Source organism: Strix aluco, chromosome 1 (assembly GCF_031877795.1).
Source record: "Strix aluco isolate bStrAlu1 chromosome 1, bStrAlu1.hap1, whole genome shotgun sequence".
Taxonomy (NCBI): Eukaryota; Metazoa; Chordata; class Aves; order Strigiformes; family Strigidae; genus Strix; species Strix aluco.
Genome location: NC_133931.1, coordinates 152,957,483 through 152,984,999, shown reverse-complemented (window position 1 = coordinate 152,984,999; position 27,517 = coordinate 152,957,483). Strand labels below are relative to the sequence as shown.

General features: G+C 37.0%; 1 protein-coding gene across 5 annotated transcripts in view; it reads left to right on the top strand.

The window, feature by feature from the left end:
• The window catches only part of ULK4 (unc-51 like kinase 4), a 252,397-nt gene that overhangs the window by 140,084 nt on the left and 84,796 nt on the right, over window positions 1-27,517 (top strand). For all 5 annotated transcript variants that reach the window (XM_074840823.1, XM_074840813.1, XM_074840835.1 and 2 more), the window contains exon 33: window positions 18,616-18,721. In XM_074840823.1, the coding sequence (XP_074696924.1) occupies window positions 18,616-18,721 (106 nt within the window). The remainder of the gene's footprint in view (window positions 1-18,615; window positions 18,722-27,517) is intronic.

Here is a 27,517-nt window from a genome sequence, read left to right as displayed (position 1 = left end):
CCCACATGTGTTGTGTGATGGTACTCAGGATGAGCTGCTCCATCTGCTTCCCGGGCACAGAAGTCAAGCTGACAGGCCTGTAATTTCCCGGATCATCCTTCCGACCCTTCTTATATATGGGCATCACGTTGGCCAATTTCCAGTCTGTGGGGACCTCCCCGGTCAGCCAGGACTGCTGGTAAATGATGGAAAGCAGCTTGGCGAGCACCCCAGCCAGCTCCTTCAGCACCCTTTGGTGTATCCCATCCGGTCCCATAGACTTGTGTATGTCGATGTGATGCAGCAGGTCACTGACTGTCTCCTCCTGGATTTTGGGGGTTCATTCTCCCAGTCTCTGTCTTGTGGCTGAGGAGGCTGGATTCCCTCAGTACAACTAGTCTTGTTATTAAAGACTGAGGCAAAGAAGGCATTAAGCACCTCAGCCTTTTCCTCATCACTCGTTGCCATGTTTCCTCCTGCGTCTAGCAGGGGATGGAGGCTCTCCCTGGTCTTTCTTTTGCTGTTGAAGTACTTATAGAAACATTTCTTGTTATCTTTGACAGCTGAAGCCAGATTAATTTCTAGCTGGGCTTTAGACCTCCTGATATCCGCCCTGCATACCCTCACAGCATCTTTGTAATCATTGTGAGTGGCTAGCCCCTCTTCCAAACGCTGTAAACTCTCCTTTTCTCCCTGAGTTGCAGCCAAAGCTCCCTGTTTATCCAGGGTGGCCTTCTCTGTCATCAGCTTCTCTTACAGCACCTGGGGACCGCCTGCTCCTGTGCCATTAAGACTTCCTTCTTAAAGAGTGTCCAGCCTTCCTGGACCCCTATACCCTTCAGGATCATCTCCCAAGGGATCCTGTCAAGCAGTTGCCTAAACAAGTCAAAGTCAACTCTTTGGAAGTCCAGGATGTCAGTTCTGCTGCCCCCTCTCCTGGCCTCTCTTAAGAATAGAGAACTCTATTATTTCATGATCGCTGTGCCCTAGTCGGCCTCCAACCGCCACATCATCCACCAGTCCTTCCCTGTTCACAAAGAGGAGATCCAGCAGGGCACCTTCTCTGGTCGGCTCACTCACCAGCTGTGTCAGGAAGTTATCTCCCACACATTCCAGGAATCTCTGGGACTGGTCCCGCTCTGTTGTGTTGTATTTCCAGCCGATGTCTGGGAAGTTAAAGTCTCCCACGAGAACAAGGGCAAGTGATCGTGAGATTTCTCCTAAGTGCCTATAGAATATTTCATCCACTTCTCTGTCCTGGTTGGGTGGCCTATAATAGACTCCCACTACGACATCTGTCCTGTTGGCCTTCCCCCTGATTCTAACACAAAGACACTCCACTCTGTCTTCACTACACTTGTACTCAAAGCAATTATAACAGTCCCTAACATACAGTGCCACCCCACTGCCTCTCCTTCCTTGTCTGTCCCTCCTGAAGAGCTTGTAGCTATCAATTGGTGCACTCCAGTCATGGGAGACATCCCACCATGTTTCTGTGAGAGCCACTACATCATAATTTTCCTGTTTCATCATGGCTTCAAGCACCTCCTGTTTGTTAACCCATGCTGTGTGCACTGGCATACATGCACTTCAGATGGACTGATGTCCCCAGCACCTTTTCACATTTAGAGGTCCTAAGTCCAGCCTGAGCTTTCACAGGTGTTACCACAGTTTACTAATCCCTCAATATCCCTTGCATCTTTGTTGTGCTGCATGTCTCCATCCCTTGCCTCCACTGGGATAGCAGGGTGAGGGTCATCACTGGCACAACAGCCCACAAACTCTGATAATCTACCCTGGGGCTTATGTCTGGTAGTTCCAGTTTTGTCCCCTTCCCCCTTCAAATCTAGTTTAAAGCTCTCTCAATGAGTCCAGCTAACTCCTGCCCCAAAATCCTTTTTCCCCTCTGGGACAGGTGCATCCCATCTGATGCCAAAAGGTCTGGTGTCCTGTATACTAACCTGTGATTGACAAATTCAAAGCCCTACCAGTAACACCAGTCTCAGAGCCACAAGTTCATCTCTTGACTTCTCCTGTAATCTTCCTCATCCGTCCCTGCAACTGAAGGGACGGAGAAGAACACTATTTGTGCCTCCGACTCCTTAACCAGTTTCGCCAAGGCCCTGAAATCTCTCTTCATTGATTTTGGACTTCTCCTGGTAATATCATCGCTACCCGCCTGAAAAACCAAGAGAGGGTAGTAGTCCTTAGGTCTCACTAGATTGGGGAGTTTTACCATGAGATCCTTTACCTGGGCCTCAGGAAGTCAGCAGACTTCCCTGTGAAGTGGGTCTGGTCAGCTCCTTTTGTCTGTTTTGAACATGGCTTCTGTCAGATTAATTGATTATTTCTTGTTTCTGTATTCAGGAAATCAGCAATCAGTGGACCTTCATCCACTTATGACACCCTTGGTTTTATAAATGTCAGTATTTCCCCCTCAGTCTGCTAAAACAGTTTTCTGGACTACAAAGCCATCATTACTTAAATATTTTTAAACGGTAGCTGTTCTACGCTTTTGATCATTCCTGCTGCTTGCTCAGATTATTTTCCATTTTCATATCTAATTTTTGAGATCTAGGACCAGAGTGGAATGTTCAAAGGGTGGATGAGCTATGGGTTCATACAGTGGCGTAGTGATGTTCTCTTTTATTTTCATTCCTTCCTTCTTTTCCTTACAGTTCACTTTGTTTTTTTGACAGCTATCATTGATTTCTGTGAAACTGTCTTTTCTAACCTGAGATGATTAGTTCATATATGAAGTCAGTACTTTTTCCCCACCATGTACATTGCTTTGTGTACATTAAATTTCAGATGCAGCTTCAGATACAATCTTTCTCCCTCCATTTACATAGAACAAGTTTCAGAGCTCTCAATGTTTAACATAGCACATTTCTGCAGGATTTGTATTACATTAAAGCTGTTTTCACTCAGTCATTATAATTGGAGAATTTTCACACTTATTAGGGAAAAAATATTTGGGAGGTGGTTGGGGATGGCTAAAGGGATAATTGCACTCCTTTTCAATTAGAGATTTAACTGGTATCATCATCTTCAGAAACCACATTACTTCTGTCACACCCCTTTCCTCCAAAAGTTCTTAAGCATTTGCTGCCTTTCTCCTACATTTTAATTTAAATAATGGAGCAGAAGTAGTTAATCTTTTGGATTGGTAGCTGGTTCTGCTGTGAATAAAATTAAACAAAGTAAATTCTTTATCTTTCATCATCCATCCTCCTCCACTTTTATCAGTAACTGGTAAATCTCACCTCACGTTCTTTAGGCTTTTTTTCCTCATTCTCAGTCTTGCAGTGCCCACACCTTGGACACATTTCATTTTATTTAGTTCTCCTATAATCAGATTGTAATTTTGTAATATTTGTGTATATATGTTTGTGTGTATATAGATATAAAATAAACATATATATGTGACCTTATTTATGTTAGAAATATCAATGTCTTTGTGACCTCAGAAGTGTTCTTTATACTGGTTCATGTGACATAAAAAAGAAGAAATGTTCCTGGTGCCAGGAGTTACATGTCAGTTGACTGTGAGCAGGGGAAGGGTGGGGGGAACAACAGCTTTGGGAAGCTGACAGGGCTGCCCTTGTTTGTAACTGCTGCATGCTCCAGGGCTGGCTGGAGTGCAACCATGCAGCTTCCCTCACTCCCACCCCAGCGTGGCCAGTCACTGAATCACAGATTGAACCAAGGGGCATGTGGAGACCTGGTGAAGAGAAGGGGCTGTAGCACTGTGCGGCAAATGTGTGAAACGCAGGTGCTGCAGAAAGGCTGAGAGTGATGATTCTTCCTAACATGAGACTGCACAAGTCTAGTACCAAATTATGTCCTTTATGAATTAAAAGTTATAGGGAGAAACCCTGACCTTGCCATAGTTCATGTGAATTTTATGAGAAATTTTAAATGGGTCATATAGAAACAAATTATTGTCAGTGAAATTGTTCACCCAAGGTGACTAATTTCTACATTTAAATATTTATTTTTGCTGTAGAAGCGCTATTAAAGCAAAATCTCATTCCTTCCAAACTTTGTGTTAGCTTTGTGTTAAGACCAATCTGCCAATTTACTGTTCCTGCTAATGCAAATATCAAGGCAAAGAGAAAGCATTTAATGAAAAATACATATGAAGTAAAGCTGAGATGCATGCTCTTCAGAACAAGAGTTATTGATCTTGTGACCAGAATTTTACTGTGACATTATCGCTGTTTTGTCAAACAACTGAGGTATATCTCCTGATCTCATCTAAATAAATATTGGTGTAGGAATGTGGCAGCTGCTGACTGTACATTTATTGACCGGCTGCATTCTGATGACTAAGGTAATAAGCTATTGTCTGCCTCACAATAGAGCTTGTAAAAGAATATTGAACGTCCGTGAATGGTTTCTGGCTGGCAGAGTGTTCCACATTATGCTTCTGAACTCTGATCATTTATCTAGAAATTTGTCTGGTTTGGCTTCAGTCATGTATAATGCATTCCTTATGTTAATGTCTTTCTGAAGAGTTCATATTGCAGGATGATAATTAGATTTTAGAATGTCAGTCTTCCACAAAGCAAAACAATTTAAATCTTAATATTCTACTTTCAACTTTCTGTTTTTAACTGTAGTCATTTACTCATTGTCTTATATGCTTAGTTTCTAAATATATTTTGGTTTATAAAATGTTTTTATAGGCAAGCTTAAAAATCATTGCTTTGCTAAAGTAGTTTTATAGTCAAATATATGCAAAAAGATTAAGGCTACCATGATCTAATCTTAGTTTACCCACTGTAACTTTCTAATTACAATTATAACAGTAGCATCATCTCAAAGGCTCAGCTGAAATTTTGGTAGTCTCTTTTTTTCTCTTAAGTTTGTCTTTCAGGTCCTCTGTATTGCAAGGTTCAGTTTCTGCCCCTTGCTTGCTTTGAGCAAGTAGTTCTTTACTGCTTATATAAGTACAGGAAGCAAAACAGTGCCCTAGAACTGCTTGCTTTCTTTTTCATATACTTTGTTCCTTTCAAACTCCTGCCTACCAAATAAAGTGATAACTTACTGAAATATAGTGATACTAAATACAGTGACTCACGGTTTTCACTCTACAGTTTAAATGATGGCCATAAATTGATCCCTGTGGCAGATACTTAAGCACTGTTTGTTGGGTGACATTGCTTTTAATTTTGTGTTGCAATGTCATGTGATTTGATATGGAATTTGGCAATAAATTAGGTCATGTACAAGGACAAAACAGGTTTCTTTCAGTTACTTATTTGAGTAAAGTATCCTTTCTTCTTGGTGCATCTTTATTCATTTGACTAAAGCAGAAAGGACACATACGAGGGTTGATAGCTCCTTTCACTAGTGGAGAGAGCCAAGGATTATTTTGTAAACAGTCCAATTCATTTGTTACTGTATATTGTGAAGTTCTACATTCACTTGCCCTGTAACAAGTTCTGGAGCAGGATTTAAATTCACTGCACGTAGCTATCTTTAGGGCTCACATCTGGATGGCACTGCAGGAGCATATTGCTGAAAGCAAACAGACTAGCAGTTTTGATGGTAACAATGGAGTCTGAGAAAACACTGGATGCCTGAATAAGATTCCATTAAAAAGGGGGGAGTGAGAGGGATGTCTAATGCAGTCCATTTAATGCAAAACTCTCCAGAGAGTGAAGTGGGGATTATGCCTGCTGCCCTTCTTATTAAAGACTGGTATAGAAGATGCTTGTGGGGCGAATGGTATCTCCATAACAGACGCTCTATTACTCATGAATACGTTTCTAATTATAACTTAATGATCTCAGCCACAAATAGGAAAACAAAAATCTTTGTCTCCCTGAGTGGTTACCTTAGTGGCTGCAGGATTGGCAAGGTTTAGATTATCCATCTCCTCTCACTAATCCCAGGGGACTTCATTGTGAGAAATGAGACTTGTTTATGATGGTGAATTAAATTGCTCTAAAAGGTTATTTCAACAGACAGTTGGGAAATCATAATAAAATAATTCAGTAAAAATGGGAGCTAGAGTATGCTTAATGAAACATGATTAGATTTAATTTTCTTGCTATTTCAATCATTAAAGGTACATTATCCTTTCTCAGACCTCATTTGGGCTCTTTGCCACAGACCCACTCTTAGTAACAGACTGAAACTTGCATGTTCCATTAGGATATGAAAATGGCTAATGATACCCTACTCTCCTCTCCCTGGCTTTTGTAAAATTTCTGTTACCATCTTTTCAGATATATTTGAGCTGTTTTCCTCTTTCATCTTTTTATTCCTTCTCACATCTATTGTACACATTTTTCAGTATGAATAACTATTCAGAGAGGATAGGTTGAATGAAATGAAGTAAAATACTGATATAGTTACCTTAATAACTGTAAAATGGCTTTTTATGGGTAATTAAAAAATTAACTCCTTCAGTTATTACTAGGACCCCATGTTCTAACAAAGCTAATATTTTAATCAGTTCATACAAAACATGTTTCTATGCTATCTTAATCCTGTGGTCCAATTACTTGGGTGTTTTTTGTTTTTTTTTTTTATTTTTCTTTATTCTTTCCTTTTACAGTGCAATGACACGTTGTGTGACTTTATATATGGGCTAAAATTTCTGTCTGGCCTCTAGTGATAATAAATGTAGTTCTTAATGATATTTTATGCCTTGTTCTTAGCATCAAAATTCTACTTTGATGTAAAAGTATCCAGCTCCTTTTCAGTCTCTGAGTTCATATGAGAATAAAATTACTCTTTGTTGGTAGCCAACTTGGGCAGAGCAGCAGAACCTTGCTGATAGGAACTGGTCGTGGCTCCATGGTTTTCAGGACTCGAATGTGTTGTTTGAGGGAGGAGATACTTGGGTTATTTCAGTGTTTCATGATGTTATTCCAATATGGATGTAGGTTTCACTGAGAAAGGCTTCTTGTGTTCAGGATCAAATTTCTGCATGAAGTGGCATGGGAGGCAGAGGAGAAAGGCAGACCTCAGGGTAGCCAGTAACCTGTTAATCAGGAATGCCTTACGGGAAGGGGCCAAGTGCAGATCCCAAGTTCCGAATCACCCAGAGGGAGTGGCCAATGCTGGGTTTCTGAAGCTCAAGTATTTTAACTACTAAGCAAGATGTTTTACTAGCATCTCTTATTGTCTCCTTCAGTTTGTATATATTAAATTTTCTTTGTAGTAAAGGCTTCTGATGATCTGAACTTTCACTTAAAATAAGGAGAACTAAAAGAACTCCAGTCCTCTACCTTTCATGTGAGGTAGTGAACCACTGTGGGGTACAGGTAGTGTGAGAACCTAGGGACTGTGTCAGTGTGCATTGGGAACATTTTTTTTGAAGTGTTGAACATTTGAAGGAATGGAAAATTTTGCTCTGTTTCCAAACAACATAGAGTCTCAAGTCATTCATTTTTCAGTGTTGCTGGAATAGTTTTATTTGAATTTTGTATGTCATAGTTAAAATAATTTATGAGAAAATGTGTGTGTATATGTATATATTTGTGTGTGTGTACGTATATATATAGTTTCTCCTGTCCTCCTTTTAAAGCAATAGACATAAATTCTCGTATAATCATTTAGTATCTCTTTACCACTGAAATGAGCTACATGAGGGGAAAAAAAACAAAAGTCACTCTTCTGGGGGTTGAAGGCACTGTGTTTCCAGTGCCTTCATAGTGTATCTTCTATGTTTCCAGGCAATAACTTCCTTAACACTGACAAAAAACAGGAAGATTTGACTTGAACCTGTGCTCGGAAGAAAACACATATTGATGACTGGAATATATCTCTGTCATTAACTGGAATTTATTTTCATATATATATATATATATAAAAATAATTTAATAAATTATATAATTTATTTATATATATATATATATTATAACCTATACCAATTTTCAAGCCTGTATTCCTGAAGTTCATTTCTTGAATCAATATGTAGGCACCTAAATAGAAATGAGTTGGGGGGAACTCGTCAGTTCTGGTTCAGATGCTGCTTTGTAGTCTAGCATCACTGGCAGACCACTGCCAGCTAAGGAAACAGTTGTCTTCCAGTATCAGTGAATTCCAGTGACTGGAGGATATAATTCTTGTGACTGATGTTGCATTCACACTGTCAGTGTTTTATAGAGCTAAAATGGGGCTGTCACTTCATAAGTATTTTGCTGAAATACTTACCTGAAATATGACCTACTAAAGTGACCTTCATCATGTTCACTTTTTCTAGGGTCACAGGTAGAGACAGAGTAAGTATTGAATGCAAAACAGAAAGAAAACAAATAAAGCAATAAATAAAGATCATGATGAAAGGAAAAAATGTTATTTCTGTCTCAGACCAACATAACCAAGATATGTATGCTGTCTTTCGTTCTGCCACCACAGGCAGAACTAATTTAAAGGCAAACTGTGGAGTCTGGAAACTGCAGCAACGTTCTAGAACAATTTAAGCAAGGAGAAAGTACTGTCATTTAACCTTGAAGTTCTGTCTTTTTTAGGCTCTAGATTTATTTATTCTTTTAAATTTTTCATCCTAACTACATGCCATTCCTTCTGGTAAACAGTTATAAAGCAAAATCATGTTAACCTTGAACAGAATTTGATTGAAGAATAGAGTTGGTGGCTTATCTTTTAGACACCAAATTAGGCTGATGAGTGAATCAGATCTTTGTGGGAGATTTTTGGGTAACAGTAAGCTTCCTTCCTGCTGTGTCTGTAAGAGAAAGCATGATTCTAGTATTTACATAGAATAAGAAATTGTACTTCCTTTTTATTTTTTTTAATTTGTTGCAATTCATAAGTCATCTGGCTATGAATCCAAACTGCTCCTTCCAAATTCCCAGATGTGGCTCTTAGTACCAGACTTGTTTCTCTGAGAGACATGAGATTTTTGGTGGCTATGAACACTACATTTTTTTATGCCTGGATTTCACAAATACTTATTTTTGTAAGCTGACATTAAGAGAGGTAGCAAATACTTCCAAGTCTTATTTAGCTTAAATATGTGTATCAAATCCACTTATACTCAGGAGAGTTTTAATCACTGTGGCATACACACAGTTAGGACTAGTATGAATTGTAATCTTGCCTTCAAATTCTGAATCTTTGCCCCAGCATCATAGTTCAATTCTGTTCAGACCATTGATTTTCACTTTCACCCCAGCTCTTTTTTTTTCTTGGACTTCATATACACAACTTGGCATAAGAAGAAAACACTTTCATCCTTGAGTTCTTGAATGGGTGCCAAGATAACACTGTGATACATGGGGTATGAAAATGTGTTGTGTAATATACATACTGTTTAACAGGAAACATTAACTTGAGATAGAGTTGAGAGTAGAGATTGTATACCACTAATTTATAGAAGGAACTTTCCAGATATAGTTTACTCATAAACCCTATTCCTATATTTCAGAGATATAGTAATATACCTAAAATATTTTTCATTTCCTGGAATTGTAAGTATTTAATAATGTGATTACGGTAAAGGTTTGCTCATGTTCAAGATCCTTAACTAACTGATTAAAAAAACCCCCAACCAACTAACCAAACATGTATTTGAGTCTATCATCCATTATACTTTTTTTTCAGTGTTCGGTGGCCTGGAAACAATAATGCTAAAATGGAGGAAATACCCAATTCTGTAACCTCCAATGTCAGAAGAAAGGGAGGAGGCTGGTGATTTGAAAGGGAGTTGTTATAATCTAAGTGTTACGCCAGTCATGGATTGTCTTGTCTTGACCGTGAATATTAAACAAAAAAACCTCACCAAATAAAATCTCCCTATTTCTTTAGAGTATATGTGAATTTCGCTCTTAAGCAAATAACTTTAGTGTTGAGAGTTGATCATTGAGTATAACACCACTGTGATGATGAGTTATATAACAATTTTTTATTTACACTTAATAAACATGGTGTTTTGCTAGATAGAGTTTTCACTTATAACAATCAGTTCATAATTTCTCTTGCCTTGTCTGCCGAGTGTCATAGTAGGAATATAGTTTGCTTAAAGCATAATTGCTTGTCTGTCTAAGCCCAGGACAGGAACATGAAAGAGATGCACTCTCTCTCATGGGATAATAATGCTGGCTGTATTACTCTTCAGCATTTCTGCCGTTCTGTTCATTGAGGTGTATTGTTAGCGCTCCTGTTTCCTACCTTGTGGCTTGATGCCTTGGTATAAACTAACAGAGATGTAGCTTGCTGCTGTAGGAATAACTTGAGTGGGGAAAGTCTGGGAGATGAATTTTCTAGGACACCCCTACACAGTAGTGTATGTATGTTTTGCTGAGTGAAGTGTTGATAGCTGATACAGTCTGACTGTTGAGTATGTTTGTTTTCTAAATGCATGTCTCTTTGGGAAATTGAAAAACCTCCATGAACAGGTGTCCAAGATTGAGATTAACAGGCTGCCTTAAAAATAAGATATAAAAAAAGTGATAATTTCCTAATGTTTTTCAGACTAGTAGTTAACTACTTAGATAATCCCTAAAATAACCTAATAATAGAAAATAAGAAATAATAAAATTTCTTAGAAGATGCTAAATGTAATGAGACCATACCATGCATCTAGTAACAGAAGATTCAGCAGATGCTTCCTTTTGATGTAAGTCCTTCATTGTTTTCAAGTTTAATGTAATTTGAATAAACTAATTATCAACATTCTCTGTTGCTTTTATAGATTGAGTAAAGGTGAATGTGTGAAAAAACAATATATGTTGAACTAAATAGTATTTTGGGGGTAGAAGGCATAAAGCAAAGAGTAAAAACCAAAAATTAAATACATAAAATAATTTTTTGGGCCACTTTTGACAGCATGACTCTATTTCCCCTCAGACCAGCTAAACTATGGTAGGGAAAAAGCATTCTTTTCTTGTTCAGACAAGTTCCATTTCTGTCTGTTTCTTTGTCAGCCCATGGCTTCTAATTCAACATATTTTTCTCCAGCACCACTGAGTTTAAGTCTGTGAATATGAAGAATAAAACATTCAAACTGAGATTAAGAGGGGTGATGGATATTTTTCCCATCCTTTTCTACCTCAGCAAAGTCTAGTCTTTCCTCATTTGGTTTTGTTTTTCAGTTGTTAGGGAGAATGTTGGGAAGGGTATTTCAATCTGGATCTTGCACACCTCAGTAGGTAATATAATCACTGACTCAGTCTCAATTTCTGGTTTTAACTACTAATTTAGCAACTAGTTAGCTGTAGAGAAGTCCCATTCCTTAACAGTTAATGATGGATTCAGGAGTGCAGAGTTAAGGAGGCCAATATTCAAGTCCCTGCACAGCCCAATTCCAGCAGAGGCTTGAAACTAAATTTTCAATATCCTAGGTGAGTGCCCTAACTTAGTACCCTATTCAGCATATGTCTCTTTTTATGATTTTAAGCAGAAATTCCATTATGAACCCTTCAAACCTTTTCCAGTCAAAAATTTTAATATCATCCTTTGGATAAGTCTAATGAATCTGTGTTCTCTAAATTAAAAATGTCACCAGTTGAATTCCCCAAACTCATCTAAACTTCTTTCCTTGTAGTGGCAAAATATCTTTTACATCAAAGCAAAATCCATGTGGAAAAAATCATGTCAGTTGATTGGTGTCTGTCATTCTGAAGTTGTTTAAGAACTCAATTTAATTAATGCTGAAAGCACAAGTCTGAGAATATGGAAATTTCTCGGTGTAATGGTTGATTGCAGCTTCCAAGTGACTTTGCAGTTCAAATGCCTCACTGATACTTGAGACTCTCCAAGGCATACACAGATTTATGACACTAAATATGAAGTTATTGCTGTGGTTGTATCAATTATGTCTAGAGCCTCATTGCTTCAGAACATACCAGCATGAATGCTTCCAGGGTGCCAGGATCTTCCATGGTATGAGGAGGTTTAATTCTCCAGAGTAAGATATGTATATAGCTTATTTTCTATATTAGCTTTTCAGTCTTGAGCAAATTTTTCTTTTAAGGGAGTTTCTGACTATTACTCACAATGAACATCTGTAATACTCAGGAAGCTAATTGCTTGCACACTTCTTTCTAAGTGACGGGGAAATTCATGTTTCTATAGGAAACTGCTTCAGAGTGTCTTCTCTGTGAAAGAGCCCTACTCGAGAGAGGTGTCTTCTCAGGCTCCCTCTGTTGACCGTAAAGAAAATTTCCCTTGAGAATGAGTTCTTTTCCTAACGTTTCAGGAATAAAGGGAGAAACTTTGAGGTTTCGTTGGTGCCAGAAATGTAGGTGCAGTTCTGTAGGAAGAAGAAATGACACTGCATTTAGAGGTTTGCTTCTGAGTTGTTTTGCGCTTCATCTGTAACAGTGAATGTAAGATTGCATGGCTGGTTATTATTTTCTGTGTTGTGCTGCAACAAAATTTATCCTGTCTTTGACCAAAAATTAGACAAAAAATGGTACATGAATTTCACTGACTCAGATTATTAGTTTCCTGTTGTTGGTTTGTTGTTTGGGTTTTTTTTCCCCCAAGATGACTGTTTGATTCACCGAAAATTGACTAACAGAAACTTTCATGCTGATAGCTTGGGGTTTTTTTTGTCAGATAAATACAGAGAAAAAGCAAGGACAAAAAGGAATTCTTACTCAAGATTTGGGACTTTGGTAGTTTACATTATAAAAACTATATGTTAATTCTGAAAGTGTATCGACATCCTGGCATCTTTCTCTTTTCATCATGTGTAAGTAGTATTTATGACTAGGTTATTAAGAGTTTTCCTCTTAATAACCTTGAAGATTGTCTACCCCTAATTCTGAACAGATTTAAGTATTTTTCTCCATATATAGTTTATAAATCTCATGCTTCCTGACATAGGACAGTTTTGTAATCCTTAACTCGCTACATAAATTTTCCTTCTTGGATTAGCATGGTTTCCTCAACTTCCACAAGTTTGAAACATGAAATGATCTTCTTAAAGGAGGAAAATTAGTTACCCTATGAATAGGTGGTGTTAAAAATACTGTTCTGGTTCACATGTCCATTCTTTGAAGTTGTATTCTCTCAGGATTTGGGAATAAAATGAGAAGAGAAGGGACATTAACCTTATTTATATTTTCAGTTCCTAATGTTTGTTGTACAAAAGAAGTACTTGTATGATCTTGACAGAAGCTGGTTTTCTAAAATTAACAAATTTCTTCTTTTCATTCTTCAGAGGCAGTGTTCTTTAGAGCTCTGTTTGTTGTATGTCACCTTTCCTCCTTAGCCTTGTGAGATTCTGACCGTTAACACAGATAAAATTGCATGCTTGTCTCCCAGATAACAAGGAATTTGGAGGAATGAAAAGGATGTAACAAATGAGTTCCAGAATAAAAAGAAAGATTTTTAGATCTCTGAAAATCTGAACTTAGGTATGGCAAGGGAATGCACTTGTAAACTGATACACTCTCAAAAATGGATGTACTTCTCAAAAAATATCTTGTGAAATTTTGCATCGCCTGCTGCAGTGCATAGGAGAACAAAATCTAAGACCAACACTACTGCTTTCTGTTGGTTGGTATTTGACATCCTAGGCTTTTATTAATGGTATCCTTTCTCCTTTATCAGTCCTTCAAAATTACCACTGTTTCCCTGTCCTCAATTGACTTTGCCTAAGCACTTGGTGACTGAGAGTACAGATTCTTTTCTTTTCTTTTTTTTTTTTTTTTTCCCCTCCAATATTCCAACAGAAGTTTCTGTGAAAGTTGCAAAACTTCTGATCTTCAGGTGTGGACTGTTGTGATACACCTGAGAAGCATGATTATTCCAGAAATTGCTTGACAGATTAGTTCTTGCTCCTTATTGCATGACCATACCCAGAGGAAAATATTTGGAAATGTTATCTCTGTTAGAATAGTGCTTTTGAAAAAGGCTGGTTTTTGAAAAGCAGAGTAACAGGAGACATGGCTCTGCTTACTTCTGACTTAGATCATCAAGAAGGAAAATAGTATTACTTTAATGTTAGAGATCCATATTATAAGCTTTCACTTTATTCATAGCTGGTCTTATGCATCAGAAGCCACAAAATATTAAAGACCAGATTAGCCAACTAAGTACATAGCTTGATTAAATTTGTTTCTTGGTGGGCTTCCTCCCGTGACTGAAGAACAGTGCATATGTTGTTGTGAATGTCTCTTGCAGGCTGCGTGCCAATAATACTGTTTCATATAGAAGGGTTCTACTGTTATGTCCAGAAAGTTTCTGATCCTCTATTTCATATATATGAAGTAATGCAGTATATGAAAATAAGCTAGGTTGGATGCAATATTAAACTGTGCTCTTGTCAGAGGTCCTTGTTAGCATCAATGCTTTGGTTTATTTTGTCTCAACTATACTATGCCAAAGAATCATAGTGCAAAAATGGTATCTTTTAGTAAATAAAATTTGGATATGGTTCATTTCTGCAATTTTCTTCTTTCTGTGGATTTTAGTGTATGAAAAATCAAGTCTCCATCCTGTTGCATTCCCTTATCTACCTAACTTGCATTCATAGGTCCTATGTAAGCTTGAGAAGGAGAGCCACTTTATAGTTAAAGTTTAGTCATTCTGATTATATTGAGTGAACAGTAGTATTGTGGTATATAGTGGTCCTTAGATTTAATTACAGCATATCTGTAAAGATGGCATTTAGTGCATTTTTTCTGGATTCTTACATACATGAGTAGGAGGCATATATGTAAGGTCTCCCAGTTCGGTGACTTCTTATCACAATTGTTATCTCTTTTGTTATCTAAAATGTAATTAAAATACGGTAGTTTGCCTATGCTGTTCTAAGTTCTAATCCACTTAAAGGAAGAGAAATGGCAGCTTTAGCCATAGTATCTTGCCAAGATTTATACTCCCACTTTGCTAATTCACAACCTCTTACCTAACTGGCTTTAAAAAAATACTTCAAGTGATTTCTTTTGTTAACATACAATCCTTCAAAATTAGAATGAAAAGTTTAATGGCCTAAATGCAGTGCAGTCCTATTTGAAAAGCCTGATTTATCTTCTGTGGTTCCTTTTTTTAATACTTGTATTTCCTTGTTATGCCCTTGGTATTTCATAGCTGTCCTTTTTAAGCACTGAAGCAATTAGTTTTGAGAAGGCTGATTCTTCAGGGTCCAGTGCTTTCCTGCCTTTCATTCGCCGAAGCTGTACATTTTAATGAAGTTGTTTCATCTGTGTTGCCAAACACTAGAATTTTGCTGCTTCAATTCTAATTATCTCTGCTGGCAAATGCTATGTTTTATTAAAGCTGTCAAATGCACTGTTCATTAAATGTCCACAGTCTGTAGTGCTGTGCACACAAATTAGATCAGCTTTGCTCCTTGATAGATTATGAAGTTAAATATTTTTATATAAACCTCTAAAATCGAGTCTAACAACAATCAGCGATGACTTAGATAAGTACAGAATACCTGTAGCTTCTTGAAACCTAGTATCTTGTCAAAAACCATCTGATACATACATTAAAACTCTAGTAGTACAGCTGAGTATACTTTTGTAAGATTATTTTAGAGACCATTTTCCTTCCTCAAGATACGTACATTGCATTTTCAATTGTAGTTTTTATGTGTTTAGGTAGGATAAATTTTGTTACATATTCTTTGATATAAGTAAAAGCATCATTGCTAGTTTTTCAGTAGAGGGTTGTATAGTATAATTGATGTTCATTAAAAGCAAAGATGGCTTCATTTTAATGTTACTAACCTGGTGAATGCAAAATCAACTACCAGCTTCTCTTGTGATTGTATCTCAAAAGGGAATTTTACTAGAAGATGTTTACTTCAAATATATGGGGCAGTAATAGAAATATTGTACTTGCGAAGAATATAATTGAGTTTGCTGTCATTTTGGCACTTGCAGAATTTTTTGGCTTTTATTAATTTTATATTCTCAGTGTATGTATCATTATCTTCCATAACACAAATAGTCATTCTTACTATTTAATGTATTGTTTTCTAAATTTTCTTTAGGAGAATTAATAAGACATTGTGGTGATAGACTACCAGATAAACATGTTGTTGATCTTCTGAAAAAATGTTTTTCTTACCCTTCAGCTATGTGTAGGAAATAACTTCAAATTTATTTTTAGTACCATGGCTTTATGGTATCTGTTTTCTGTATTGGTTACCTTATCTTTTGAAGAATGTAGTGTTTATACTTACCAACTTTTAAATTTATCAGGCTGTATTTTAAACCTTGAGAGCAACAGATATTTATTGTATTCTTTTTAGAAATCATAAATGACATCTCAAAGTGCTATGTAAAGTAAAGAGAACTTTTGGGCTCTTGGATATATATATTTTTTAGGGTTTGGTAGGAAACTATAGTCCTTCAGAAGACTGTGAGCCACTCTTCCTTGTCTCTTCTTATGATCCAGTTTAAAGTGCTCTAGTATGAATAGAAAATTCATACCGCTTGAATAGGGGGCTGTGTATGTTTATATATTTCTCTATCTGTTAATGTATTATGCCTTATCATGTATATTTCATGGTATTTACAGGAAATAATAGCATTTAATTTTAGTCTTTGAATGCAGAAACAGAAATTGATGCTTTCAAAGCAATCATCTGAGCCTCTACCTGTCAAAACCTTTCCTTTGGTGGTTAAATGTTTAAAGGAAAACATTTGTTCTTCACGTAGCATGACCCTTTATACCACTGTAATAGAGGACTTTCCAAAGTGGCATTGAAGATGCATTTCACAGTATCCTGAATTGTATCAGACTAGTCAAGAAATAAAAATCAAGAATGTCTCAATAATTTCTTGCAACCAGTTATATGGTGTTTCCAGGCAGGGATTCAAATAGCGTGGCTTATCCTATATGCAGTGCTGATGACTTAGTCCTGGCCCAACCCAAAAAGTGGCTTATAGAGATATCACTCTGAATGACATTCATAGGTTGATTTGAAGTGAATTCTTGGAAGAACAATAAAATAATCAAGCAGCCTAATTCTGCACTAGCTGTGATATTTAGATGGTCAGTAAGATTATCCCAAAGAAGGATAGATTGCTGCTGTTTTCATGCATACATCTGAGACAAAAGGTCATAAATACCTCAGCAAAGAGATGTAGAAAATAAACTGTTCTTGGCCACCGGCGCTCATCTCCTAAAGGAACTTTCAGGGAGAGTGTTTCTTTGATTATATTCAAGGGCTGAAGTAATTTTTGTCATCTGAAGTACTTAACTTCAGACCGATAATCTTTCATCTTGTTCAACTTAAAATTAACTTTTTTCAAAGGCCTACTGTCAGACGGGAGATAGATCAGAATAGATGGCAGAGAAGTAGTTGAGTGATACCAGTATATTGAGAGATTTGATGGGAAAGGGAAGCATGGAAGTCACCTAGGTGCATGTGAAAAATTACAATATGTGAAATGTGACAGCCTTTTCTTAATGTTGTTATTGTCACTTTGAATGTATGTTTCTATTTGGCTTTGAGTCTGAAAAATTGAACAAAATATTTCCTGAACCTTCTAGGGAGATTTGAAATGTATTCAGGCTTATATTTATACCTAGACTCAGATTTAGAAAAGCTTGTCCTACTTTGACTTCTTGGAAGTTACCTGAGTTATTACTGTCAGTCGTGTGAATAAATAAATGCTTTGATTGCACTGCCTTATCCACCCTTTTCAGGTTGAGTGTACAAGTGTGTTAACTATAATTTAGGAAATAAAATTCTTTATAAACCCTGACACCTTCCTCTTATCAGTGTAGTCTCAGAAAATTGTGTAAAATCACAGAAGCAATCATCAAACATAAGACGGACATCATAAGAGTGATGCAATTCACTGCAGAAATAGGTCTTTAATGTGCATGTGTTGTGGTTTGAACTCGGCTGGCAGCCAAACACCATGCAGCTGGTCGCTCACCCTTGCCCTGCCTGGTGAATGCAGGAGGAGACTAGAGGAACACAAGGACAACTCGTGGGTTTAAATAGAAGAAAAAACAGTTTAGTGATTGTAATAAAACAAAGCAATAATAATAATGGAAGGTACAAACAGGTAGTGCACAATGCGCTTGCTCACCACCTGCCCGCTGATACCAAGCCTGCTCCAGGCCAGTGATCCTGACAGAACGAAGATCCCACCCTCACAGACCTAAAGCAAGAGAGAACCAGCCTCCTTTATATACTGAACATAACGTCACATGATAGAGAATACTCCAATGGCCAGTCCGGCCTGGCATACTGGCTGTTCCCCTTCCCAGCTCAAGAAAAGTTAACTCTATCCCAGCTGAAACCAGGACAGCATGTGAGATAAACTTTATAGTTACGAAAGTATACAGATAAAAACAACAAATAGATTTTATGAATAACTGTGAGTAATTAAGTTGAAACTGGAAAGAGTAAAATTAATACCATTAATAAAAGAAATACCATTCAAAGGGATATGTTCCTGGTTCTGAATATACAGAGATTAGGTTGATAAAGCTCTATGCTATTTTTAAAAGTCCTAAAATTTTAGACCTGAGTAGGAGCTCTTGCAGTTCAAAAAAACATGGGAGAAGTTTTGGTCCAAGATTTGAGATTTGGCTCCCTGAATCTGCTAAGATATTTGACTGGTTTTTGAGAGAGTATTGCTTTTATACTACTACATTTTCGGAAGGGCATAGTCGTCTTCTAACCTTGCAAAAGGAAGACTAGATTATTTTTATTTTGTTTTGTTTTTACAGAAACACCAAGACAGTATACTTGGGAATACAATGCAAACTGTAATTGCCTTACTGAATAACATGGTTGCTAACAAAAGCACAAACATGATGTTACTCTTTGAAGAAGGTAAGTCATCTTCATCTTTAGTTATTCTCCTTACTATAGATGTTTCCCAGTCTGTTGTAATATCTGGCACTGTGTGAAACTGTAGACTTGTATGTATTTATATTCTATAGTGGTTGTTAGATAATCACATTGTAACTGGCTGGTACTCCTCATCACTTCATCTACCTCCCTTACTGATCTGATTATAAATATAACTTTTAGAAGGCAGTTCCTCCAAGAAAATGTGGTTACAAAAGAATTTCTGGCTGAAAGTTACATTATGCCCTTGAAGAATGGCTTTGGAAAGGAGTGGGCTAGAGCGCTGACCATAACAGTGCAGAGTGTAGGAGAGACAGCCTCTGCAAATTCTTCCTTTTCTCATTGCTCAAACCTGTGAAAGGATAAGTTGTACAACATTTCTGCACTCTTTAGAAAACTAGCTTCTATTCCAGTCCAGTGATGTAGCCTAATAGCCTAAATGGGGTGGAGCCCAAAATGGCTATGAAGTCTTGGTCTACAAACCATTCCATGTCTTCATTTCACTATGTTTTATTATCGAAGCTCCTTTTATTTAGAAATTTCTTCTGGTTTGCAAAATGAAGAGAAAGTTTCTGCTGTTGGAAATCTATATAAATTTTAAAACTTGTTTAGAAATATACACATCAATAGCATTACTTCTGTTTATTGTTAATGAGTGAGTGACATCCAGCATTACAGATCTACACTACTGTTTGTACTATTTGAATAGAGTAAATCAAAGACCTAGACTACTGGCATAGCAGTATGTAGCATACTCCATAATGAAAAGGAAGATATTTGCATAGAGAGACAGTGAAGAGACAGCTAAGTCTCTTGTGAAGCTAAGAGTTGAGAGAAAACCGTTTAAAAGTCTCTAGGAAAAGACTGAGTGAGGTGTGAGGGGGAAAGTTCATCATAGTGTAGCTTTTCTATAGTCATCACATCAGAGAAGGAGCCAGATGAGACATAATGTGATTAATGGTTTAAGTATAAACACGGATGGTGAGCAAATTTGAAGAATCGGATCTGCCTTAGATATGCAATTAAAAAAAAAAACACATACCAGTGTACCATCAAGATTGGTAGTAGTGGTCATGCCCTCGTTTTTGTAATTACCTTAGCAGTTAAAGCACTCACCCAGAAAGTGAGAGAGCTGAATTCCTGGTCTTTTTCACTCTGAAGTGGTTGAATGGGCAATGCCATCATTCAGGAGATGAACTGGAACTTGACATTGTAACTAATAACACACTCCTCTCCTCTGTTTCAAACAGATCCACTCTGAAGTTAGTGGTGTGAAAACAGGGTCTAAAGAAAAGAAAGGAGAATATGACTGAATTGGCGAGGGATGGTTCATATGATTCTGATTCTTTGGTTATTTCTCAGCAAACTGCCTATCACACTTAGATCAGCTTGGGGTTTCTTGGGGTTTAGATGTATGTGCTGCTTTTATTATCTTTGGTCACATCTGCTCTGTGTCAGGCAAAATCCTAAACTAGCACTGACCTGAGCTGCAAGAAGATAACTTGTTAAAACTGCACAGTGATACGCAAAGAAGTTAGCTCAAGTCCCACAAGCACTGTAACCATGTAATTGACATGCTTTAGTCAAAGTAATACGCTTTGCCTTTCTGCGTGGCAAATTAGATGCAAAACAATTCAACAATGTGGCAAAACTGCATCCATTCCCTAAATATCTCCTCTTTATCGTCTCACAGAGCAAACTCCCATGTACTTTTTATGCTGCTGGTAGTATATCAGTGCTCTTTCACTTCTCATCTGCTCCAAAAATAAAAGGCATCTCTTCCATCATGCTAGTTTCCAAATTAAGGAAGTGTAATAGAAACATTATTAAAGTCTCTTATCTTTTCCTTGTGCTATGTAATAAATGACTCCAGTAATATTTTCAGACTATTAGTGGTTGGATAACACTACTTGAGCTCACTGAACTTCAGCATCCTGACTAGGAGAAACTGCAGAGCAGCCAAAAATAATTTATCTCAAGTAAAATGTCCCCATCTTCTCTCATCCCTTTACCCTACTGGCTAATCTTTGGAGTACTGAAAACCTGGATTTTGGCCAGTGCTTTATTGATTAAGGGCCTAATTGTTGAGTAAAGAACTTCTGAAATTTGTTTTGCAAGAACATTATGAAGGTATTGATCTTGTAATTGTAGACTGTAAGATTTTCTTTGAATGAAAAAGAGACAAAAGTTATTCCATACGAACTGGAGGGCTTTTTATCTTTTTCATTACCGACTGTAAATACATAGTGTTCACTACAGGAAAAACCTTAAACTACTTCTGCCGCTATCTTTGATATTCAACTTGTAATTCTTGAATTATTTCTCTGTGATGGAGAAGAACATGATCTAGTAAAATGGAAACTAAGCTCCCTCTTGCAGAAAAGGATCCTGGAGTCCAAACAGAAAAGTTGAACATGAGTCAGTAGTGTGCCCTTGCAGCAATAAAGGCAAAAGAGGGCTCCAATAAGAAAGACTAACTGGAAGGTTGAGGAAGGTGATTATTCTCCTCTATTTGACACTCATGAGATTTCAATCTAGAATGTCTAGTTTTGAGCTCCAAACTATAAGAAAGATATTGACAGACAGGAGTCTGTCCAGAGGACAGTCCAGAGGAGGGCAATCAACGTGTTTAGGAGAGTGGACCACATGATATGTGTATTTCCAGGCTCTGCCTGTACTATTACACTAATTTATTCCTTCCCAAGTGCAGAACTTTGTATTTGCCTTTCTTAAACTTCAAGAGGTTTCTGGCAGCCCATTTTTTGAGCTCTTCAGCTTCTTGAGCTCTTTCTGGATGTTAGCTCAGCCCTTCATCACATCAACTGCTTGCCTCATTTCAATGTCACCTGCAAACTTGCTGAAGGTGCATGTTATTCCATCCTATTAACACTCTGTGTCCATGATGTTAATGAAGGAATTCAACATTCATGAGCTATTTTGCTGTCTTAAAAAAAAAAAAGCTGAAGACAGAGTATTATGGGTCATCAATTTCCCTTATTTCCCCATTACAGTATGATAATTAATTCATGTATATATGGAGCTTTAGAAATTGAAAACCCTAAATACTTGCTAAACATTATAAGGAACTCAGGTTAGGGGGTCAGTCCTGTCAAGTTTTTTTGTTTCCAAGAGTGCAGATGTTAGCAATGAGGATTTCTTTCAGAATCTGTGTGTGTCTTTCTTCAGCTGCCAAGCAGCAGTATTTTTGCACAGATCATTTAGAGACCCTCGTCACTGTTTCTTTTTGTGCCTGCTAGCCTTCAGAACCTCTCTCCTGCTCAAAGGAGTTTTATTAGGTGATAGAGATTTTTTTTAATGGGTTGCAGCTTACATGTTGAACTTTCCCCTTTCTCAAGGAAATCGTGCATGATGGCACTTGCTTCATTACTACTTCTGTGATTTCATATTAATAACAATGATACAGTTGTGCATTTCAGCAACTTGCGTACCAGGTGGATTGCGTAGCATTAATTTCTCTCTCCCCTGAACTGTGTCCTTTTGTGTGACAATACATCAGACATGTAATGATAACCACTTTTAATGTTTAAAGGTGAAATGTAGAATAACACGTGCAACTAAAGTCACAGAGAGAATTTAAAATGGCCTGTACTTGTGTTATCAGCTATTAAACATTTGTTCTGTTAACATTAATGAAAATTTCCACTTAATAATCAGAGGGGAATAATTGATTCAGTTTAATTACTAAGACTGGAATTCAGGAAGGAAACTGGCATTACTATAGGCTTTCTTGTGAAAAGTTAAGGTGAGATGCTAAAAAGCCAAGACAGTAGTGGTCATTTTTAGCATGGTCTTCTAAGAATGTGAGACTTACTCTCTTTACCTCTGTCTTGGCTTCTGTCTGGCAGTCTTTTTCTTTCCTCCCTTTCCCCATCTTTTGAAATCATTGGACAATTTAAAGTTAACTTGGGAGAGCATGGAGGTCCAAATATATGAAGTATGTATTCATTCTATAATAACTGATCTGAGGAAAGGAGAGAGACCCAAGTTAGTGCCATAGTTTAGGGAAAAGCAATAGTATGGGTGTATCAACTAAATGTTCCTGGCTAATGTACAGCAAGCAGAGTAGTGCAATACACACAACATACACAAAATATATATATGTACTTATACATTTACGGAAAGAAAGGAATTTTAATACCTAAAGTTTCCAAATTAAATAATTTTAAAAAACATTGTTTGCAACCTTTTATCTTAGACCATCCCTATGGAAATTAGGTTGCAAAACCCCAAAAGATGTAATTTCACCTTCGGGTAGGAACTAAAGAATGTGAATGTGAGAGGAGTATCATTCTTGAACAGTTTCCTCCTTTTATCATAAAGTTATGACGTGACCAAAGTGGAGCTAACTGCTCTGAGTTTATATCCTGGATTACAATAGTTCTTACTGGTGGAGGTGATACCTTCTCATCTGTGGATTCTATTTCCATTAGCATTAATTAAGTTAAATTATGAAGCGTAAAACTTACACTCTTATATAATATCCTGAGGTCTACTAATAGGCCTATAAAGATCTATTAATTAGTGTATCCCCCTGGTCTTTTCTGTATTCACTTCCCATTTGCTTTTTAGGATATCTGCTGTCTTCTGTTTTAGGTTTGTAACTACCGAGTTCAACAGTGTGTTGGTGAATGCCTGAGGAGGGTAATGATGTAATGATCCCACAGGATCAGTCAGTGCATGGGAGCAACTCCCACTATAGCACATGCTTATAGTTGGGTGACAGGATGAAACAGTGACAAGGTTTCAGAAATAGGGAAAGGGAGTCATCAGTGACAAGGATGGTGACTTATTACCGTGAAGGTAGACAGGGATATAGAATGCAAATCTGTGGGAAATGGGGCATTGTTAGTTCTACTGGTTATGAAACACCAACTATGTATTACTTTGCGTTTGTCATATTAAAAAGGTTAACATTTGTTGACTATAAAATGAACACCCTGTTCTAGATGCTAGAATCATCAGCTCTTAAGCAGGTGTTGTAGGAGTACAGTGGATGTTCATGTTTCTGAAAAGACATATTGTCTCTCTTAGACATGTTGTGTCTATTGACAAGCATTGATATACTGACAAATTTAGACATGAGATGAACCACAAAGTCAGGTTTGGCTGCTAGATAAGTCAGTGGTGTTAGTGTGCAAGACCACTTAATTATGTGGAACGTGATAAATAATAAATAGCCAAATCCATCACAGCACTTAATGTAGTAAAAATCTTGTACTCTAGTACAGTTCACAGATACGTAAACTCTTTGGTTTTCCTTCAATTCAGTCTTTTTGTCACTTTGGTTTCTTTTCTTGTTCTGTTTCTGGGTTGGTTTGTTTGTTTTTCAAGTATTTTGTACAAATTAAAAATAGAAAATGTTAAATCATCTTAATTGTCTGTAGCTAGTATTGCTTTCAAATTTTGAGTCCTGTTTGTCCCCAGGTCATATTCAAAGGCAAGGAAATTCTTCATTTTAAGTCTTACATCATGTGTCTTTTGCTTATAGGAAGAGTTTAGACGTAGTGTATTAGAGTGTAGAGAAATGTGTTTCAAAGGCTTTAGCTGCTACATGAGGATCCTCATTCTGAAGAAATGAACAAAACAGGTTGTTGGAAAATAGATTTTATAGGCTGCAATGGATAGCTTCAGATAGTCTGCAGCTATTTATTCCTGATAATGCCTCAAATTTACTATGTTTATATAAACAGCTATTTTCAGTACGTATAAAAAGTAAATGCAAGTAATTCTGTCTTTAGGAAAGGTTTCCACTGTAATTCAAAGCTGATCTAGTAAATTGTTTGCAGCCCAGTATTACTTACGAATGAGTTTACATTTTTAGCTTTTTTTGGAATCTCGTTGCACTCCATAAATGGTTTATCTTTTTTTTTTTTTTTTTTTGTGATGGTCTTATAAGGATATGATTTATATATAAGTTCAATAGAGTCATGTTGAATTGAACAACCTTTTCCAGGCTCTACTGCCATGATCCTGTCTTTGGCTACTATCCTGAAGTAACCACCACTAGCAGTGTAAGCACAGATGCTTGTCTGAATGTTTAAAAACAGTTACCATTATATGATACAGAAAATCCTAAACTTTAATCCTTTTGTGCTAGTGCTGTTGAATGTCAGGAACTAAAGTAAAAGTGAAAATGTAGGATTTAAAACAATAAAAATAGTCTTTGAGTTGTGTAAAAATGCAACAGCTATTAGTAGTACGTAGTACTTCAAGCAGTTTGTGTTAAAACTGAAGTTCCTAAGGGAAGGACCTTTGATGGAAATGTAGAATGTCAGCTACAGCAGTTGTTATATTCAATATCATATTAAGAAATCATGCTAGGTGTTTAAAGCAGGGACAATTATTAAAACGGAAGAGATCTGCAATAAACTTTGTAGTCAGATCATCATAACTCATTTGCACCTCATGAAAGAAAGATCAACCTTCATGGCTGAGGTGTCCTTATTCATCTTGTGGTCCACTGCTTTGACTTTTAGTCAAATGTCAAGAGATTAATTAGATTTCAGATGTCTTCAAGTGTCGTATTGTTCAAGTCTGTTAAATATTTCATATCCAAAAAGTGGCACTCATGAGACTAACATCCAACTTTAACCTTTTTCTTAAAAAAAAATTTAAAAAAAGAGAAAGTGAGTCAGTCCTTTACATATACAGATCTTTAACATAATGATACATAAATGACTGGATTCTGAGCTCTCTAGATAGACCCAAAAGGTTTCTAACACCTATATCTTTGGAGGATATTCTGCCTTTCACTTCCTCACAGATAATTGTATTTCAGCTTCAGTCTCCAAAAGACATTTGATTATGCTGCCCATAGCACACTGTTTAAGAACAGCTTCTAGCTTCCTAGCCAGCTCTCTCTCACCTGATAAATTAACAGTGTTCCTGAAATTAGGCAGTAGACTGCACTAACTTGGCAATTCAGATCTTCCTGCTGCATCTACCTATGCAGTAGTCTGAGCTACTGTACAGCACTGAGAAGGTGTTGGTGGGACACTGCATGGGACTTTGATTTTAGGAATACAAGTGAGTTGTTGGAGTAACTGGCTTCAAAGTTGCAGGATTTTCTTCCTAGATGGGAGAAACTAACTCTAAGACAGTGATCATGAAGAGGACCATGGATTAGTCATGCAGAAATCTACTTTCGAGGGAAAGGCAGTAGTTATACAGTCTTATAGAATGCACTACTTAAACTAATATGCCCTTAAAAACAAAACAAACCCCACAAACTAAAGCAAACAAAACCCACAGTCTTAGTCTGTGAAGAAATCAGATGCATATTCAGACTGGTTCTGAAGCCATTTGCTCTTTTCTTAGTAGCCTCTGTTCATTCCTAGGAGGCAGGAGTTTTCTGCAAAATTTTTACAGGATACAGTATAGGAGTATTTGTTCAGTGACTGAAGGTATAAAATATGTTGTTTCATGGCAGTACTTTATACCTGCTTATTGCACATCACCCTAGCAAATATAAAGCTTAGTTCATATGTAACATTCTGTGATTCTGGATGGAAAGATTGGCAGGGAGAGCAAGTTAGGGAAATCAATATGAGTAAGAACCTAAACCCAATTTTTCTGTATTTAATGTTTAGAAACAAAATGCTCTCAGTGAAATGAATGTAAAGTAAGAAATCACTTTAAAATACAGAAAATAAATGCAGACAGATTGGTATCATCCTGACTGAGTAGTTGCAGATGTTGCTTCTGTATATCATTTGGATGTGACAGGGCTTTCCCTCGCTTAGGAGTTGTACACCTCACAGCCTCTGCCATGCGGGGCATAAGCCTTTCACAGCTCCCTGCCAGTACTGTAGTAGTTAGTTCAGCTCTTGAGCACAGAGATGTCCCTATGAACATCTAAAGATAGTAGTTGTGTGTCACTATGTTCATTTGAGTTACAGCTTATATGAGAAGTCAGTGGTGGTTGAGCCTGAAGAAGTCTCTTCTATGATGTTATGAAGTTCAGAATGTTTTTTTAACAGTATTAAGACATGTTTTTCTGACCCAAAATGCCAGTCACTCAGGTGGAAGTGTATAACATCACATGGGTAAACTTAGAAGTCTGGTATCATAAAAGATAAGTGGAAATCTTGTCAAAATACCATGGTAGTAGTGAAGTCTTTGAGGAAAAAATAACTGATGTCATCCTGTGATACTCAACAATACAGCCATCTGAAAAGGATGAAAATAGAAACGGTAATTGCTGTGAGAAACAGTTATGCCATTCAAGTAGAACCAGGCCTGTTGTTGTTGAGAGCCGTACCCATAAAGCGCAAAATGTCACAGCACGCTTGCTAAGACTTCAAAGGATAAAATAAGTTAATAAAGGCTCAACAGGTTGTTACATCTTGTCTCACAGTGCAGTACAGTAAAAGAGGACTGGCCTTTTCTGTGGCTGGAGTAGGCTTTCTGATACTATCCCTGTGGCCTGCCAAGCAGATCATTTGCAACATAGCTGCCTGCTTAAACTACCTAAGATACCTCATTTTAACACCTAATTGACAGTAGAGAAAGGAATAATAACAAAAAATTTTCAAAATCTTTTCATTCCATGATATTCTAGTCTGAGAGGCCCTATGCAGAAATCTGATGATATAACTGATCAGCTTAGTTCAATAAATATATTTATTGTCTTTATATTTCTAAAATGCCAACCATAATAGACATTTTTATGCCTATCCAATTCCTAGACAAAACAAAGACTTAAGGTTTTGGATCAGTGATTACTCTGACTGATAATGTTTGGAAGCAGAAAACTCA